The following is a 20,742-nucleotide window of genomic DNA, read 5'->3' on the forward strand; positions in this document are numbered from 1 at the left end:
ATTATTTGATTGGAAGATGTGCATGTGAATCACTGCTAAATCTTTCAGGTCTCTTTGTGTCACTTAGTTTCCTCTTTCTTGAACTGCCATCAATAATCTATCCACAAGATGGCTTTGTTAACATGGAAGAACCTGGGGAAGCCTGTTCTCATCCTATCATAGATATTCTTTTGCCCTAGGTATCCCTACCCCACACTCTCTGCAACCTAGAACTTGTTTTCTCACTTTCCCAGTTCTTATCAAAAGGTTTTGACTTGAAATATTAAATCTATTTCTTTTATAAATGCTGCTAGTGTTTCCAGCTTGCTGTGCTTTTATTTCAGAACCTGAATGATCTTGGTTGTTGAAAAAAGAGTAGAATCAATTAATTTAGTGTCAATAAACTTGCAAATATTGCATAAATAGGGCACCACCAATCTCAATCAAATCTAGTACCAACATAAGTACAGGTTGAGTACCCCTTATCCAAAATGCACGGGGCCGGAAGTGTTTCGGATTTCAGATTTTTTTGGATCTTGTATTATATTGGCCTTCATCAATCATGGAATTGAATTCAGGAGCCGAGAGGTAACGTTACAGCTATACAGGACCCTGGTCAGACCCCACTTGGAGTACTGTGCTCAGTTCTAGTCGCCTCACTACAGGAAGGATATGGAAGCCATAGAAAGGGTGTAGAGGAGATTTACAAGGATGTTGCCTGGATTGGGGAGCATGCCTTATGAGAATAGATTGAGTGAACTCGGCCTTTTCTCCTTGGAGCAATGGAGGATGAGAAGTGACCTGATAGAGGTGTACAAGATAATGAAAGGCATTGATTGTGTGGATAGTCAGAGGCTTTTTCCCAAGGTTGAAATGGTTACCACAAGAGGACACAGGTTTAAGGTGCTGGGGAGTAGGTGTCAGGGGTAAGTTTTTTTTTTACACCAAGAGTGGTGAGTGCGTGGAATGGGCTGCCGGCAACGGTGGTAGAGGCGGATACGATAGGGTCTTTTAAGAGACTTTTGGATAGGTACATGGAGCTTAGAAAAATAGAGGGCTATGGGTAAGCCTAGTAATTTCTAAGGTAGGGACATGTTCGGCACAACTTTATGGGCTGAAGGGCTTGTATTGTGCTGTAGGTTTTCTATGTTTCTATATAATGAGATAGCTTAGGATCTCCATCATTTCCATTTATGTGCTAATTTATGTGTTATCAGTAAGCAGTCATTATCTTGTATTTGTTCATCACACATACGTACTGATGCAGATGTTTAGTGTGTTAAATTTTCATCAGTGATGACCTTGGTAAACTCATCAATAAATTTCTCTGCTGCTTTGTGATCAGCAGACGCTTCATCACCATAAATCTTTAAAAATTAATGTCCTGCCTTTTCTTAAATTTCTGCATCCAACCTGCTGAATATACATGATTACAATTTCAATTTTCAGTTCGTTGTGATAGACCTTTGCTTGTTTCATGGTCAGCATACCGTTAAGTGGCAGATATTCTCTCTGACACAGTCGAAGCCACTCATTCAATACATGATCGAGATCTTCATTTTTCACTTTATGCAGTACTTTTTCTATTTTACATTAACTTCTTTTTATTACTATGTGAGGTCACTTCTCAGACCTGTCTGTGGTGCACACAGACCTGCACATCACCTGGGATCCTTCCCAGTGCCTTGTGGAAATTTCCATTTGTGATGTCCTGTCAATGCTCAAGAAGAATTTGAATTCCAGAGGTTTTTGGATTTTGGAATTTCGGATGAAGGATTCTCAATTTGAATATTGAACCTCGTGGAGAAAGTACAGTTTACATTCATACAGCTTATAAAATAAAGGAATTTACTCCTACCTGCATTTCTTGTTGTGTCCGCAACTTCTCTCTGACCACTTCACTTTGTAATTCCTAACAACATACAGAAAACCAACTGTTTAATGTCATGCAGGAATTAACCTGATTATAGATTCAAGTTGGATAGCATGAAAATGGGGCCCTCTGCCCACTATGTCTACGCTGACCTTCTTGCCCATCTGCAATAATCCCATTTGCCTGCATTAGGGCAAGATCCTTCAAATTGAAAAAGGATCTCGTGTATTCCCGGCATATATGATGAATAAACTCTTCTCGGGCTACCAGCCGGGTACAGGTATCAATTTTTACTGACGTTTTGAATTTAAATGTTGCCATCTTCATCAGGAATGATGTCTGGGCAGGTCTAGTCCGGTGGTACTTATACCCCCATCCCTCCTGATTGGTTAGTCCACATCCAATCAGGTTTCCACTGTCTCACCTTGTTTACAATCGAACTCCAGTTCTTACTTAGAGTGAAACCTTCATCTTTGTTAAAATTCTTTTCCTCTAGTTTTTTTTCAGTGGCTTCCTTCACCAGGTGGTGCCAAAAGCCATTGGTGCAGCACAGTAGTTTTGTGCCATCGAAGTCAATCCTATGGCCATTGTGAATGCAATGTTCTACTACCACTGATTTCTCTGGGAAACCCAAACAGATACACCTCCTGTGCTCCTTGATGCGGGGTTCCACTGCATGTCCCATCTGGCCAATTTAAACTGCTCTGCGTTCACAGGGAATCCTGAAATACCTGCTGGTAACATCTCGAAGTTCGAGGGTAGTCACTTGAGATTGACGAAGGAATATCCTACAAAGGTTTGAGGAATATTTCATATTGCATGATAGCAAGGTAAATTCATTTATTATTGTAATATATACAGAGATGTTAAAATCATTGTTGTGATGTGTCTAGTGTGGTAGTGTAGTGGGTAGTGCTTATAGCTCTCACTTTCAGCTTCCCACCGCTGGCTAGCAGTCTTGTGAAAAAGAGAGCTGAATGTGTAAGTCTCTCCCTGTCAGTACGTAGTCTTTCCAACAGTAAGTCTCATGCAGTGTCTCCTCACTTGCGACACACTGAAACTGAACTCGTTTCAGACTCATGCTGAACTACAGGGGATGGGAAGGAGGTCTACACATAGCATGTAGGACCACTGGTGCTCGGGAACCAGATCCTCAGCTATGGGTAAATAGCCTCACAGCCTTGTGGGCAGCCTTCGGAGAGATGAAGGCTGTGGGAGTTAAACCCAGACAGCAAATCTGGAGTGGAGCCACTAAGGTGGCTGGATGTCATTAAACATCCTTCTGGCAGTTCCTGCAGCCAAACTGGTACCAAACGTAATGCTTCATAAGCTTTAATTTGGTCTGCACTGGTGAGGCCAACAGAGGGAACTTTCAAATGCTTTGAGAGGCTGGTCGATGACTACATCTGAAGCATGCTACCACCCAGAATGGACCCCCCATAATTCACCTACCGACACAGCCAATCGACAGAAGACACAATAGCTACAGCTCTACACACCATCCATCTGGAGAGGAGGGATGTTTATGTGAGAAAGCTGTTCTTGGGACTACAGTTCTGCAGTCAACACCATAATTCCCTCCAGGCTTGACAAGAAGCTCAGAGAGCTTTGCTTTCTCCCTGCCTTGTGTACCTGGATCCCAGACTTCTGTCAGATCACCGGCAGGTGTTAAGAGTGGGCTCCCTCATCTCTGCCCCTCTGACTCTCAACACAGGAGCCCCCCAGGGCTGTGTCATAAGCCCCCTCCTTTACTCTCGGTATACCCATGGCTGTGTTGCCACCCACAGCTCCAATCTGCTAATTATATTTTCAGATGATACTACATTGATTGGCCTAATCTCAAATAATAATGAGGCAGCCTACTGAGAAGAAGTCATCACCCTGACACTGTGGTGTCAAGAAAACAAAGGAGCTGGTTGTGGACTACAGGAGGAACAGAGACAAGCTCATCCCTATTGACATCAATGGATCTGGGGTTGAGAGGGTGAACAGCTTCAAGTTCCTTGGTATCCACATCACCGAGGACCTCACGTGGTCTGTACATACCAGCTGTGCGGTGAGAAAAGCACAACAGCGCCTCTTTCACCTCAGACGATTGAAGAAGTTAGGCATGAGCCTGTCCCCAGATACTAAGGATTTTCTACAGGGGCACAACTCAGAGCATCCTGACTGGCTGCATCACTGCCTGGTATGGGAACTGTACTTCCCTCAATCGCAGGACTCTGCAGAGATGTCCCCAGCACATCTGAAGATGCGAACTTCCCACTATTCAGAATATTTACAGTGACAGGTGCGTAAAAAGGGCCCATAGGATCACTGGGGACCCGAGTCACCCCAACCACAAACTGTTCCAGCTGCTACCATCCAGGAAACGTTACACAGCATTAAAGCCAGGACCAACTGGCTCCGGGACAGCTTCTTCCACCAGGCTATCGGACTGATTAGTTCATGATGACATAATTGTATTTCTAAATGAAATTGAGTGTTCTGTTGTATATATTACTCTACCTACTATTTATTACAAATCACTATAATTTGCACATTGCACATTCAGACGGAGATGTAACGTAAAGATTTTTACTCCCCATGTAAGAAACATTGTGCTATTTGTAGCTGGCATAATTTTCTGTGCTATTAAGAATTCAGGTACGGTGGTCAAAGTTTTCAAGTCATGAACTGTAAGATTATCTGCCAATTAAATTAACCTAGACTGTGAACTCGTTACATCAGTCTGCTTGCCAGATTTCTTGATATTCACTTCTATTCCACAATTTGCTGCTCTGAGAAATAAATTATAAAATTTACTCTATGTAAGCAGCAACTAATGAGGATAAGGCAGTGAGAGTACAAGTGTTTAACCTATAAGTCCAGTTTTCAACAGTAATCATCACATCTGTGATATCAATTAGATTTAGACATGTTGATGGAATTATCTCACTGGCTTTTATGTTAACTGTAAAACAAACACTTACTTCATCTTCATTTCCTTTCTGACATGGGCTGTCAATCAGTTCTTCAAAGTCTAAATCTCCAATATGATGATCCACCACTTTGTGATTTTCATCACGTAAAAGATCTATCTGAGTATCTTTGTTCCTTAGTTCTTGGGTCAGCTGATCTATAATTCTGCATGAAAGTAAAAAATGTGTTCAGTTTGAAAATACTGAATGAAAATCTAAGTTTGTAACGATAAGTTTATACACCCTGAGGGACTCTTTTTGCTTTCTGTGTAGGAATACAGCACTCTTGTGTTGTATTAAATTGACATTAAAACCCTTTGCAGGTCAAAGTAGTAAAATGTATTTGCACTATGAATACTGGATCCAATAGTCCAAAATATGCAGCACCACTGAGATGTATAAGTGATGGGAAGATTTTGTACCAGAATAATAAAATTTCAATAATGTTAAGAAAAACAAGTAACTGTTAATATTTCAATACTTAACCTTAAAAACATTGCAATGGACCATTAATATTACTTACTCAATATATACAAGAAATAATGGTTTGACTTAAGATTTTCAAGATATTATAAATATTATAGCTGTAGATAATGATATTGGCTATTTTTTGCAGAGCAGCATATGATAAAAATTTCAGGAATTTATTTGAATCTACTAAAAGTTAATACTTGAATTTATGTACAGCTTTACCACATTGTAGACAGTGTGTGAGGGAGGATAGGCAGGTGATAGAGAAGGGGAGAGCTCAGACCGAAGATGTAGGGGAGAAGGAAGAAAAAGTAGATAGTAAAGTTGTTTGCACCGTTAGGGATAAACAGAGAGCAAGAGGAGGAGAATTTCTTAAATGCATTTATTTTAATGCTAGGAGCATTATAAGAAAGGTGGATGAGCTTAGAGCATGGATTGATACCTGGAAATATGATGTTGTAGCTATTAGTGAAACATTGTTGCAGGAGGGGTGTGATTGGCAACTAATTATTCCTGGATTTCGTTGCTTCAGTTGTGATAGAATTGGAGGGGCAAGAGGGGGAGGTGTTGCATTGCTTATCAGAGAAAATATTACATCAGTGCTTTGGCAGGATAGATTAGAGGGCATGTCTAGGGAGACTATTTGGGTGGAGTTGAGGAATGGGAAAGGTGTAGTAACACCTATAGGGGTGTATTATAGACACCTATATGGGGAGCGAGAATTGGAGGAGCAAAATTGTAAGGAGATAGCAGATATTTGTAGTAAGCACAAGGTTGTGATTGTGGGAGATTTTAATTTTCCACACATAGACTGGGAAGCCCATTCTGTAAAAGGGCTGGATGGTTTGGAGTTTGTAAAATGTGTGCAGGATAGTTTTTTGCAGCAATACATAGAGGTACCAACTAGAGAAGGGGCAGTGTTGAATCTCCTATTAGGGAATGAGATAGGTCAGGTGATGGAGGTATGTGTTGGGGAGCACTTCGGGTCCAGTGATCACAATGCCATTAGTTTCAATATAATTATCGAGAAGGATAGGTCTGGACCCAGGGTTGAGATTTTTGATTGGAGAAAGGCTAACTTTGAGGAGATGTGGAAGGATTTAGGAGGAGTGGACTGGGACAATTTGTTTTATGGGAAGGATGTAATAGAGAAATGGAGGTTATTTAAAGGTGAAATTTTGAGGGTACAGAATCTTTATGTTCCTGTTAGGTTGAAAGGAAAGGTTATAAGTTTGAGAGAGCCATGGTTTTCAAGGGATATTGGAAACTTGGTTCGGAAAAAGAGAGAGATCTACAATAAATATAGGCAGCATGGAGTAAATGAGGTGCTCGAGGAATATAAAGAATGTAAAAAGAATCTTAAGAAAGAAATCAGAAAAGCTAAAAGAAGATATGAGGTTGCTTTGGCAAGTAAGGTGAAAATAAATCCAAAGTTATATTAATAGCAAAAGGATAGTAAGGGATAAAATTGGTCCCTTAGAGAATCAGAGTGGACAGCTATGTGTGGAGCCAAAAGAGATGGGGGCGATATTGAACAATTTCTTTTCTTCGGTATTCACTAAGAAGAAGGATATTGAATTGTGTAAGGTAAGGGAAACAAGTAGGGAAGTTATGGAAACTATTATGATTAAAGAAGAGGAAGTCCTGGCGCTTTTAAAGAATATAAAAGTGGATAAGTCTCCAGGTCCTGACAAGATATTCCCTAGGACCTTGAGGGAAGTTAGTGTAGAAATAGCAGGGGCTCTGACGGAAATATTTCAAATGTCATTATAAACGGGGATGGTGCCGGAGGATTGGTGTATTGCTCATGTGGTTTCATTGTTTAAAAAGGGTTCTAAGAGTAAACCTAGCAATTATCGGCCTGTAAGTTTGACGTCAGTGGTGGGTAAATTAATGGAAAGCATTATTAGAGATGGTATGTATAATTATCTGGATAGACAGGGTCTGATTAGGAACAGTCAACATGGATTTGTGCGTGGAAGGTTGTATTTGACAAATCTTATTGAATTTTTTGAACAGGTTACTAGGAAAGTTGATGAGGGTAAAGCAGTGGATGTTGTCTATATGGACTTCAGTAAGGCCTTTGATAAGGTTCTGCACAGAAGGTTAGTCAGGAAGGTTCAATCGTTAGGTATTAATATTGACGTAGTAAAATGGATTGAACAGTGGTTGGATGGGAGATGCTAGAGAGTAGTGGTGGATAACTGTTTGTCAGGTTGGAGGCCGGTGACTAGTGGTGTGCCTCAGGGATCTGTACTGGGTCCAATGTTGTTTGTCATATACGTTAATGATCTGGATGATGGGGTGGTAAATTGGATTAGTAAGTATGCAGATGATACTAAGGTAGGTGGCGTTGTGGATAATGAAGTAGGTTTTCAAAGCTTGCAAAGAGATTTAGGCCAGTTAGAAGAGTGGGCTGAAAGATGGCAGATGGAGTTTAATACTGATAAGTGTGAGGTGCTACATTTTGGTAGGACTAAGCAAAATAGGATATACATGGTAAATGGTAAGTCATTGAAGAATGGAGTAGAACAGAGTAATCTAGGAATAATGGTGCATAGTTCCCTGAAGGTGGAACCTCATGTGGATAGGGTGGTGAAGAAAGCTTTTGGTATGCTGGCCTTTATAAATCAGACCATTGAGTAAAGGGGTTGGGATGCAATGTTAAAATTGTACAAGGAATTGGTGAGGCCAAATTTGGAGTATTGTGTACAGTTCTGGTCACTGAATTATAGGAAAGATGTCAACAAAATAGAGAGAGTACAGAGGAGATTTACCAGAATGTTACCTGGGTTTCAGCACCTAAGTTACAGAGAAAGGCTGAACAAGTTAGGTCTTTATTCTTTGGAGTGTAGAAGGTTGAGGGGGAGACTTGATAGAGGTATTTAAAATTATGAGGGGGATAGATAAAGTTGACGTGGATAGGCTTTTTCCATTGAGAGTAGGGGAGATTCAAACAAGAGGACATGAATTGAGAGTTAAGGGGTGAAAGTTTAGGGGTAAAACGAGGGGGAACTTCTTTACTTAGAGAGTGGTCGCTGTGTGGAACGAGCTTCCAGTAGAAGTGGTAGAGGCAGGTTCGATATTGTCATTTAAAAAAAAATTGGATAGGTATATGGACAGGAAAGGAATGGAGGGTTATGGGCTGAGTGCAGGTCGGTGGGACTAGATGATAGTAAGCGTTCGGCATGGACTAGAAGGGCTGAGATGGCCTGTTTCCATGCTGTAATTGTTATATGGTTTTTTAAAATCATTTAACAAACTGAAATACATTTGAATTACAGATATTGCTTTTGTGGGACCAACTTAATATCTCTTTTAAACTACCAGACTCCTTGAAAATTCCACAAACTGAATAACCATCTATTAATTTTTACGCATTTATTTATAAAGATGGAAATATTGTTCATGATTATAGAACAGCACCCTGATCTTCTTTAAATAATGCATTGGATCCTTGAGATTTGCTAGAACATTTAACAACTCAATTCCACCCAGGAAAGTTAGCATTTAATTATAAACTTGTTGTTTCTTTTCATGCCTTGTGGCATATTGGGCAGCATTTTTTGCCATTTCCTTAGCACTTGTCTGTTTCGTAGAAGGCCGAGTTGCTAGTTTGATGCTCAACCCAGCACGGATGGGAAGTGTGCAAGGGGCCAGTCGTATTCAAACCCGGGACCATTAACCTCTAAGTCTGGTGTTGATGCCACTACACCACCAGCCGGCATAATTATGCACTTAGACCACAATAAAATTATTGAAAATAATAATCAGAGAGGAAATCCTGAATTATTGTTTCAGAAACAGTCACAAATGAAAATCCTTGCAGAGAAACGTTAGTAACTGAGGCCCTTTCTCACAATCATTCTTCACCCCTTCAAAGCAGTGCTTTTATTTCTAAAACATTATTTCAGTACAGTGGATTCTAGTTAATTGGGACACATCAGGACCAGTATATATTTTGGCCCAATTAAGTGGCTACCCCAATTAGCTGGTTTCATGGAAGTATTTAAAAGGGTATAAAAAGACAAACTACTATTTAACTGAGTAACAAATTATATATTGTAATGAAATACAGAACAGAATAGAACACTATCACAAAATAGAACACAAAAATGAATACTATTACAATACCATAAAAATGTGTATTAATTTCTAATAGTTATTGACAGAGGAATTCATCCAATGTACCTGTCTGCTGCTGCATCCTTTTGATTTGACTGTAAAGGAACAAAATCAGCGTAGACACCTAATGTGGAAAATGGACTGCCTCCATACAATACTATCAATGATTGCATCCTCCAAATCTTCATTTTCATTGCAACATTCAAGATGATTGTTGATACTTTCAAATTCTTCGTAGTTCCTGACTTGTTTTAGTACTGAAATCATTTCATATTTACTCATGGACATTTCGGACATCACCAAGCCTGAATGCTTGAAACCTCAGTAAGTAAAACAGTTCTGAATTCTGTTACTGCTTATTTCTCGCCAACTATCAGTTTTTGAGCACAAGCATATGCAACTGATTTAATTTAAAAACTGTTCCCTCTAAGTGCAGTGTAGTGTCTAACTGTCACAACAGTATGTACCTGTAACTAGTTAAAAACTGCTAGACAATAGTCCCTGGCTCCAATTAAGTGGCATGATGTCCCAAATAATTGAAGGGAATCCTACTTATTTTCTCAATTTGTTTTTGTTCTTTAAGAATTGTCCCAAATAAGTGGTGGCCTGATGAACCAATGGACCAATTAACCAAAATCCACTTTACAGGTTTCATGTATTACCTGTCCTTTTCCATTAAAGCTCTTTCATTAGTTTCCCACAATTTTATATTCTCTTGGTTTTCCCAATTGCAATCATTCAGTTTCTTCTCCAATTCAAGAGATCGTAGTTTCTCAGTCTGCAAAATAGCAGTCATTTTTTCCATTTCATTCTTGGCCAATCTGGATTCCTGTTTGGAACAGCAGAGATAGCAATTTCAGCTTTTTTAAAATTTTTGAATGTACAAATATCAGTTATAAATCCATGTTTGCCTCAGTCTGGTAAAATCTTTAATAATTTGGTTGCTACCTTCACAAAAAGATATTGTAATGAATATTTTATTTCCTGGAAAGTGAGTGGCATTTTCTTAAAAGATGGTGCCTATGTGTGCGTGTGTGTCCGTCCCAACACAATTCCCTGACTAAACTGTCTACAGTCGAATCAATAGTTTAAAGAAGGTATATCCAACATAAGTAATTGAAATAAAAGATTGAAGTGTTTTATATTCATGCATATTCTTTTTCTCTCGCATCCAAATGGCTCTGTTCAATGGGTATTGCTGAGATGGCCTAAAGACTCTTGTATCTGATACTACTTTTCTGCACTGTAATATGTGACCTTTGGAACTGATGCTAAGACTGGAGAATTGGTTGGGTGTGGGGTTAGAGAGGGCCAGTACCTCAATTAATTGTTTGAGGCTTGTGAGTCAAGTCGGCCAGTAAGGTTAGTGGCTGGAGGAGCATGGCTGATATAGCCGAGTTGTAGCCGAGAGGTGGCTCTAGCGAAATGATAGGGTTCGTGAAGGTAGTTTGTCAGAAGGATCATCACCAGGAGCGGGTGGCAAAGAAAGGTGTGATAGATGATAGAGAATTCACGCAAAACTGGGATCTCACCATCAATTTAGGACTAGGGATTCAGTGGACTGGAGAATGGGACCATTGGTAAGGGACTGGCAGATTATGTGTGCTGGGAGCTACAGTAATCGAGAAATCAGATGGTTGGAGGAGGTCAGTGGACCTTTTGTTGGAGAAGCAGATTCAATCTATTGAGGGCCCAGAGATTCAAATGTAATTATATACTTGTCTTACAAGGGCCCTAATCTACCACACAATTGCAAAGATAAATACAGAATATGAATGAATGAATGAATTAAATTAATTTATTTCGGTTAGTACAAACATAACAAAAAGCATCATCTACAATGATGATTTCATAGGACAAAATTACAACAAAAAACATAGATATTCTTTAAAACAGACTGAAAGGGTGTAGGCTGATCTTTTTAATGGTCAGGCTTTGAGCCTTTCTGAATCTAAATGCTGGAATTCCATCTCTTCCTCTCTCTCGTTTTCCTTAAGATGGTCCTCTTTAGCTAAACCTTTGATTACCTATCTTAATATCGTCTTGTGTCCATATTTGTCAAATTATACCATGAAGGATTAGCTTGGGATGTTTTACTGCTGGTTATGTAAGTTAAAACAAGTGCTGCCATTTTTGACGTATGAAAAGGGGAATGTTGCTGACCAGGTCTATTTATTGTTCACATTATGACTCAATGACAACCATGACTTCTGCCCTCAGACTGGTCACAGTCTCCTTTTGAAATGCAGTAACATTTAACTGTGGACCAAAGCTAAGTCTAAAACCAATGGTTTTAATATCCATGTGAGTTCTGTTTACTTTTTGCTGAGGCAAATTAATGAAGCAGAGTACTGAACCTGTAACCTCCTGACTTGCTGATGATGTTAAACAATCATGATCCTAAAAGTACATCTTTTAAAATGATAGGTGGCTTGGTTATTGGAACTACTTGTGAAAATGAGAGGAATGAAATTAAATCCTACATGCTGGATTTGACTGGTTAACTAAATCTACATTGTGTTCTGATATAATGATCTACTCCAAATAGTGACAACAATAAAGGAAACCATGAACTGAGGCTGTGATGCTTCCAGGTCTTTACCTACCTCTTGCAGAAGCTGGATTTTATTCTGCAAGATAGCTTGCACATGCTCAGTTTCCTGTTGCTTCTCTTCATATTTCTGGTGGATGTCAGCCTCATTTTGGTTACTCAGTTTTTCTACTGCTTTCCTGAGAAGCATACAGCAAGAGGAAAATTACTATTTATTCACAGATCAAAAAATAATTATCAATGGACCGTCTCATTAAACAATGTTGGAAATAGATAAATGCCATTCAGAGCATGCATGTTCCCTGTCCTCCTCCTTATCAGAATTGTAGGACAGGAACATCAGTGCAGCTGATCAATGATTGGTTAGTTGTTTAAATTGTGACTATTTTGTTGGGTCAATAAAGTTAATACAAGGGTCAATTACACAGTTTTAAACTTTGTTCACAAACTAACGCTATAACATCTTGCTGGGATTCCTACTCATTCAGATTCACATTATTCTTAGAGAGCATCCTTAGTACAATGGGAAGTGGAAATTTCCCTTTTTTTCAATGTGCAAATCTATTACTTTTTGTATTAGTCTATACCTGCATTGCCTTCCCTTCAATTCTGATAAATGCTAATATTAATTATAGACAAGGGAAGATACAGCAACGTATTCACATTTACAAAGATGCAACAGTTTATATGTTTTTATTATTAGATGCCAAAGCAGTTATATGTGCTTTATATCAACAGAAGGTGTCTGACTGAAGAACAGTCAAATTACCAGCTATTCTTCAGTGTTTTCTTTTCAGATGACATGTCTAGTATTCCAGGGTAATGACTGTTCAACTGATTTTAACTTCTCAAAGTTAAAAAAAGGAAGAAATGGCAAGTTACTCTTAGGAAACATGTTGAAGATTGATTTTACATGTGGTTATGTGAATTCACTAATAGGCTATAAGGACAAAAAGCAATGCATAGCAGGACCATTAATATTAAGTGGTAGTGTTCTGTGTTCACAGTCTGCCAACATGAATTGTGGCAGAAATATCAAAAATATTTAAGTAAACTGATTGTGTAGTTTTAGAAGATGGACCCAGTGCCCGAAAAACACTTAATGCAGAATCTTCTCCACCACATACACCTCTTTCCATGTTCCAATATGCCTGCACCAATAAGTAAGTCATGTTTAGCTGCAAATACAGTTAGGTCTGTTGACAGGTTCCTGTTGTAGCCTCAGTGGAGTTCACAGCTGTCATTAGCTATTAATATGCTGTGATGGGAGCAGAGGAGAGTATGTCCATGGAGGCTGTACTGAAGTACAGACTCTTAGTCAGTTTCCAACAATCCTTCTGCCCCAGTTACACATGGTTTGTTGATAGATTACATTAGCAATTCGGTGTGTTGATAGATTACATTAGCAATTCAGAATGCTGCTAACAATCTTAAGCTGTTTATGAATGGCCTTTTTCCGATATTCTAGCTGACCTTGCTTCTATCTACAGATGGTCAATGTTGTTGGCAACATTTTAGGGTTAGTCATACATAACTTGTTGAAGCAAAATCTGAAACTGGGCAACACTATGTTTTGTTTTGAAGGTCACACAGGCTTCAACTCATTCACACAACACAACTGTAACAAGTAAATATTTTCAATATATTTTCATCTCAATACAATTCTTCAAAACTTTGAAATTTCCACTCCTCAATAGATCTGCCATCTCTGTCAACACAACTACTTGTCTCCATTTCCTATCCGATGTCCCTTTGAATGGTCTGGGCCCAAATTGTTGACTCATTATTTCTTTCCATAGATGCTGTCTGACCTGCTGACAAACTATCCAGTCTTTGAATGAATGAAAACGTAAAAACAGATATTTTATCTGGACAACTTGCTAGAAACACTCCACAGATCAGATAGCATCTAGAGAAAGAAACAGAGTAAATGTTTCAGATCTGGTTCTTTGACCTTAAACATTAATCCTTAATTTCTTAAACATTTAACTGGCCCTCAATCAGTTTTAAATATATAAATACATCACAGAAAATTTCCCCTATTTTTTCTAGTTTGTAAGATCATAACTACATTCAATTTGATGCTTACATTTTCTCTGTGAACAATTGTATTTGTCTCCTTTTTTGTCAATTTTGAGTCCATTTCAATTGTCTACCTGGTGACTTATCCCTGAGCTTCATTACTTAGGTGTAAAAGTTTTCTTACTGACTTCCTTTCTTACTCTTGACCTTTCCCTTTTACAATTATGTCTTTGAATTTTCACTGTATTAAGCTTACAGTTTGATATATTGCAATGACAGCTTTCTTGAAAGCATTTTGGTAATATGTTTTTGTTTACAGAATTTTTGGATACATCTGAAGCCGTGAATGTACAATGAGCACCTTTTCCGCATCACTAAAGCAAGAACATGCTTCCTACAAAACCACCGTATGAGCCACTTACTGACTTAATTACAAAGTCTTTCCTTCTTTCTTTTGAAATCTCACTGTCTTCAATTTAAAACTTCAATTCTTCTGGAAGGATTCTGCAATCTTGTGTTCACGGGTCTTACAATTCTATGATTTACTTATCCGTTCAAACATTTAACAAAAAGCAAGTTGCCACTTAAAATTTGTAGCCATTGTAAATAATTATTAAAATTGATTAGAATATCAAACGAAAGAGAAGCTGACTGCACTTTCACAAACATGAATTTTTAGTAACTTCTGCAAACCAGTTTGATGTCTCTCACTGTATCCACCATTAAATGTAATGCTTTTTTGGGGTATGCCTTCATCAAATTTGCCTGGACATCCAGTACAGGTGTGAATTAACTTTTCTGTGTAGAACCTGACACCATAATTGTCCTTACTTTTTACATTTGCAGCTCTTCACTGTCCTGGCTTAGAATCTTTTGTTCAAAGATCCCTTGGAGTGCTTCATACTATGCAAGTGACTTCACATAGTGGGGCCAAAAACCCTGAAACAGCCCAAGGAAAGCTTAACCTAGCACACAAGTTTGGTGAACAGATTTTCCAGTGCAAACATTATGGAAAAATAGGAAGTTAGTATTACATTGCTTGAATCCATGAGAAATGAAGAGATGGAGTGTAGACTGCACAATCCCAGGAAGAGCCCAGTTCAGCATTTCCATGTCCACACATGCTTGCATCAAAGGATTAAAATTTCTGGTATGTAGGAAGATGTCAACAGTTTCATAGAAAATTGCTGACATTTTAGAGGAAAGTCCAGCTCTCTGCTTACTGTTAATTACATGGAATTCGTGTGGTTGTATATATGTTGAAATTGCACTTACTGCATCATTTACAATCTATAATGTTCTGCCTTCCATTTATCAAGAAATTACATGAAACATTGCTCATTCAGTTCCATGGAAGTATTAAATAACACACAGCAGAAGTTTAATTGGCTCCCACATAAGGATAGATAAAACGCTGATTTTAATAAATTGACTCACTCCAAATGATCCAGGATTAGAGCAACTTTTCAGCTAACTAAACATTTATTATATTTCAGTTCAGAAGAAATTAGAAAGACAAATATATTGTAATTTAGTGTTGCATGGTTTTCTTCCACTTACAAGATATAATGGAAATGGAAAGGACATTCAAATTCACCATATGTGTAAATATTTCTCACAGAATTAAAACTTTTAGATCTATTGGTGTTACAACTGTGCAGATGTTCTACATTAGTCATGAGCAGGTCATGGCCAATAAACTTGTCAAGAGAAATAAAAAACTGGCTAAACAGACTGCAAGATTTTAAGGATTCTTCATGGACATGCTAAAACATGTAATGAAAAATCAGGAAGTCTTAGTTTATAGCAATCCTCTGAATTAGGCATATCTTTTTTAGTGTTCACTTTATAGGTGACTGATGAATTTCAAGACTTCATGTACATAAATAATTTTTGAATTTACATTCTCATTGTTTTCTCAACATAAATACAGTACTGAAAAAAATACACAGACGTTGTAGGATAATACTGGAAGCATTCAGAAAATAAATAACTTTGGATCACTTCCAAAAACCATGCCACAAGTAATCTTCTTTTGGTTACTAGCAGCAGCAAGCATGAAATTGACAAGAAGTTACGAAACCTTTTAAACTAGTTGAAATCTGTGATAAAACTCTATTACAAGAAATCCTTCAGATGCTGGCAATCCAAGCAGCATACACAAATTGCTGGAGGAACTCAGCAGGCCAGGCAGCATCCATGGAAAAGACGTTTCAGGCTGAGACCCTTCATCAAGACTCTAAAACCGTGTTAACTATTTCTGTTTAGCATATAACTAAATGATATATGATGACAGTCTATCATTAAGCAATAGGGATAACACTATTTAATTTGAAAATATTGACTTGCATGTTATGTATTACAGACTTCTGAGTTGATAAATAGGTCCATTTAAAAAAATCCTTAAAATTCAAACTTCCCTCACATCAACTGAAACTGCCATAGTGATAAGGGCTTAGATGGGGTGAAATCAGTTAAATCTGTCCAGAAAGATTTTCTCATACAGTATGTAGAGAGAGAAACACCAGATTCCTGTTGGGAAATGAGGCAGGGCAAATGATTGTAGTGTCACTGGGGGAGCACTTCGGAACCAGTGACTAGAATTCTAACCTTTTTAAAACAGTTATGGAAAAAAACAGGTTTGATCCACAAGGTAAAGTCCTAAAATGAGGTAAGAATTTAGACAGGTTGATTGGGAAAGGATGTTTGCAGATAAAGGGGCATCTGACAGGCAGGATAATGGAGGCCTATGCCAGGTACAGGCAGGTGGGATCAAAAAAAATCCCTGAAGAGTGCAAGGGATGTAGGTGTACAAGGATGTAAGAGTACACTTAAGAAGGAAATCTGCAAAGCAAGAAAAAAGGCATGATAAGGTAAAGGAGAATCCTAAGAGATTCTATTACAAATATTAGGGTAATTAGGGAGTAGATCTCCTTGAGAATCACTGTGCTTGTCTACATATGGAGCCAGAAGAGATTCACAAGGTTTTAAATAAATAATTCTCATCTGTTATGGAAGCTAAGAATTTAATGGAAATTGAATGAGGATGTCTTGGAATTATCCATATATAAAGGAGGATGTACTAATCGTCTTAAAGCATATTAATATGAATAATTCCTTGGGACCTGACCAAGTGTATCCTGGGACTTGTTAGAAAGCCAGGGAAGAAACTGCAGGGGATGTGGTGTCATCTTTATCCATAGGTGAGGTACCAGAAGACTGAAAGGTGGCAAATGTTGTGCATTTATTTAAAAAGGCTACAAGGACAAACCTGGGAACTATGAACTAATGAGTCTAAGATCAGTGGTGAAAAGTTACTGGAGGTGTTTCTGAGGGGGACAGGATCTATCTGCATTTGGGAAGGCAAGAGTTAGTCAACATGGCTTTGGGCATGAAAGATTGCTTCTCACAAATTTGATTGAGATATGTGAACAGGTGACAAAGAGAATTGATGAGGGTAGGCTGGTAGATGTTGTCTACATGGACTTCAACAAAGCTTTTGATAAGGTCCTGCATGGTATACTATTGGGAAGATTAGATCCCTTGGTTCCTATGGTTAGCAAGGTTTTCAATTGGATGAAAAATTAGCAAGGTTTTCAATTGGATGAAAAATTAGCTTGCTGGATGATAGTGAAGATGTTTTTTTTTTCCAAATTGGAGTCTAGTGACCAGTGGTGTACCACTGGAATATCTGGTGGGTCCACTGTTATTTTGTAATCTACATTAACAATCTGGGTGGCAATGTGGTTAACATGGATAGTAAATTTGCAGATGATATCAAATATGTTGTAAGGAGAGGTGGGTAGGCTGGTACTGTTTTCCTGGAGCATTGGAAGTTAAAGGGTGACATTATAGAGCTATATAAACTCATGAGGAACATAGATTAGTTATATGATCACAGTCCTTCTCAAAAATTTGGATGGGGTGGGGGGAGGTTGTGAGCCTAAAGGACGTAGGTCTAAAGTGAGAGGGAAAGGATTTAAAAGGGACCTGAGCAGTGATATTTCTTTAAAAAACAGAGGATGATGGATACATGGAATGCACTGCCTGAGGAAGCTATTGAGGCAGGTATAATTACAAAGTTTAAAATACATTTAGACAGAGGTTTGGAAGGATATGGACAAATGCAGACAAATAGAATTAGCTCAGGTAACCAACTTGGTCAGCATGAACGAGTTGAGCCAAGGAGGCTTGTTTCCAAGCTCTATCACTCTATAACTCTAACAGCTCTTATAAGACTAATCCAAATAACATAACAGGTTTGGTGTTATACAATGCACTGAGGGAACTGTACTTTTCACCTTGGACAAGAAAGTGCATTGGAAAATCACTCATCTCTTTCCTCAATACCACTTACATCTATCACTTACATTCACTTTAGAGTGTCTGAAATTGCAGTTTAGAAATAGCAGATGTACTTTTGACAATGCAACACTCAGGGGATGCTACGACTAAGCATGCATGATATTTACATTCTGTCACCACTTGTCTTGAGTGTTATAGAGGTGGTGCAGAGTCAAAGTCAAAATAAATTTATTAATCAAGTAAATGCATGTTGTCATACACTACCTTGAGATTAATTTTCTTGTACGCATTTACAGGAAAATAAAGAAATACAATAGAATTTATGAAAAACTATTCATAAACGAAGACTGACAAATAACCAATGTGCAAAAGAAGATGAATTGTGCACATACAAAATACTGAGAACGTGAGTATTTGTAGAGTCCTAGAAAGTGAGTCTGCGAGTTGTGGAATCAGTTCAGAGCTGTGGTGAGTGATGATGGATGCTATTTTCTTGTGGCAGTGCTCCATTTAAATGTGCTCAACGGTGGGGAGGGCTTTGCCTGTGATGGATTGGACTGTAACCACTTTATTTAAAGTTAATGCCATGTTATAAATTGCATTTTTGTACAATCTGTCACAGCTCATTACACTGCCACAGGATTACACAGATAAGAAAACCAGAGGTAGATCATCTCTGCAGCTACCCATGATGTGGGGCCATGGTAGCATAGTGGTTAGAACGACACTGTTACAGCTCAGAGCACTGGAGTTCAGAGTTCAATTCCAGCGCCCTACATAAGAAATCTTGTACGTTTTTCCCATGTGCGCATGGGTTTCCTCTGGATGCTGTGGTATACTCCCACAGTACAAAAGACATGCTGGTTAGTAGGTTAATTGGTCACTGTAAATGTCCTGTGATTAGGCTAGGTTTAGAAAAGTGGGTTGCTGAGCACCGTGGCTCGGAGTGCAGGAAGGGCTTGTTCCACACAAAATGTGACTGGAATATGTACAGCAGCATATAATTACAAATGTCCAAGGAGAATCACAACTGACAACAGTAAGTAGTAAATTGTCACACTGAAAAAGTTGGAAATACTCAAGGGGGAAAAAAGCTGCAGAAATTGAAAATCTGAAACAAGGAAATGCTGGAAAGTTTCATTTAATCAGCTAATATTGATGGAAAAAGAAACATATGGCAAAAACCCGCAACAAAAAAATATGCATCTGCGAATATAGGAAGAAAGCTCAAAATTCAATGTGTCCTAAATTCATTGAAGCCTTGCTGTGGCAGGACTATTGGAGCTCAGGTTACTTGGTAATCAGCAGTGTGAAGTGGAAAGCAGGTGTGTCAGCCGATGGGAGTTTGTATAATCACCCACAGGAACATTCTGCGCCAGAACCATTTATAGTAACACGTACCCTGTGCAGCTGTGTTACCAGCTGACTCCATGATCAAAAGATGTGAAAGATACTTGTAAAGATGAATAAAGTAGATTGAATTATAATACACCAGCAAAGCAAAAATAACACAGGCAAGGACAAAATAATCCCACTTTGTCATGCCTTGGTCATCTAAAGAAAGTGGTATATACTGTACATTAATTAATTCAGAAATTAAATGAGCAGTACACAATTGTCACTTATTCTCCAGAGGCATTTATTAAAGCAATGTGGTCTCTACCTGCTTCTATTCTGTCTCCCTTGCTGCTTCTTAATGTCCCTTGTGTTTTTTTCTGCTTTGTTGTCACTTTCTGTTCTCTTCAATTTCCCTGTTCCCAAATGCTAATTATGCTTTTCCTTCTGTCCCTTTTCTGCTTTCAGTTCTTCATGCTTCTACCTCCAACCCATGCTGTTTTATCTCCTAACCTTTCATTGTCTACATTTCACTTTCTATTCACTTTCATTTTTATCTGCATCCCTACCCCACTTCTCACCCAACTCTCACAACAAACCTTGTTTTCTCCCTGCTGCCCTTCCCACTGTCAGCTAATTTGACTAAAGGCACAATAGCGTAGTGGTTAGCGTAACTCTTAATAGCAGCAGCAATTGGAAGACTGGGGTTCAATTCCCAACGCAGTCTGTAAGGAGTTTGCACGTTCTCCCTGTGACCGTGTAGGATCCTTCCGTGTGCTCCAGTTTCCTCCCACATTCCAAAGATGTATGGATTAGGGTTAGTAAATTGTGGCCATGAAGCACGACTCTTACAGGCTGCCCCCACCATATCCTTGGACTGTGTTTGTTGTTGGCATAAATGGTATATTTCACTGCATGTTTTAATATTTCAATGTATTGTACGTGAGACAAATAAATCTAATCTTTAAACCTTTAAATCTCTGGCACTGTCCCAGATTCATTTGCTTCCTTTAAAGACTACTGACAATGAACCCTAGTGGTTTCCAATCACTGTCTTGAATATGATGTTTTCCTACATTATTTGCAGTAGGTGGGTATAGCCACACCTCTAAAGATCAGTC

General features: G+C 38.5%; 1 protein-coding gene across 2 annotated transcripts in view; it reads right to left on the reverse strand.

Moving 5' to 3' along the window:
* The window catches only part of pde4dip (phosphodiesterase 4D interacting protein), a 422,313-nt gene that overhangs the window by 167,020 nt on the left and 234,551 nt on the right, over positions 1–20,742 (reverse strand). For both annotated transcript variants that reach the window (XM_073063246.1, XM_073063248.1), the window contains 4 exons: positions 12,015–12,138; positions 10,071–10,237; positions 4,825–4,978; positions 1,838–1,891 (listed from right to left, as the gene is read on the reverse strand). In XM_073063246.1, the coding sequence (XP_072919347.1) occupies positions 1,838–1,891; positions 4,825–4,978; positions 10,071–10,237; positions 12,015–12,138 (499 nt within the window). The remainder of the gene's footprint in view (positions 1–1,837; positions 1,892–4,824; positions 4,979–10,070; positions 10,238–12,014; positions 12,139–20,742) is intronic.

This window comes from Hemitrygon akajei, chromosome 12 (assembly GCF_048418815.1).
Source record: "Hemitrygon akajei chromosome 12, sHemAka1.3, whole genome shotgun sequence".
NCBI classification, from domain to species: Eukaryota; Metazoa; Chordata; class Chondrichthyes; order Myliobatiformes; family Dasyatidae; genus Hemitrygon; species Hemitrygon akajei.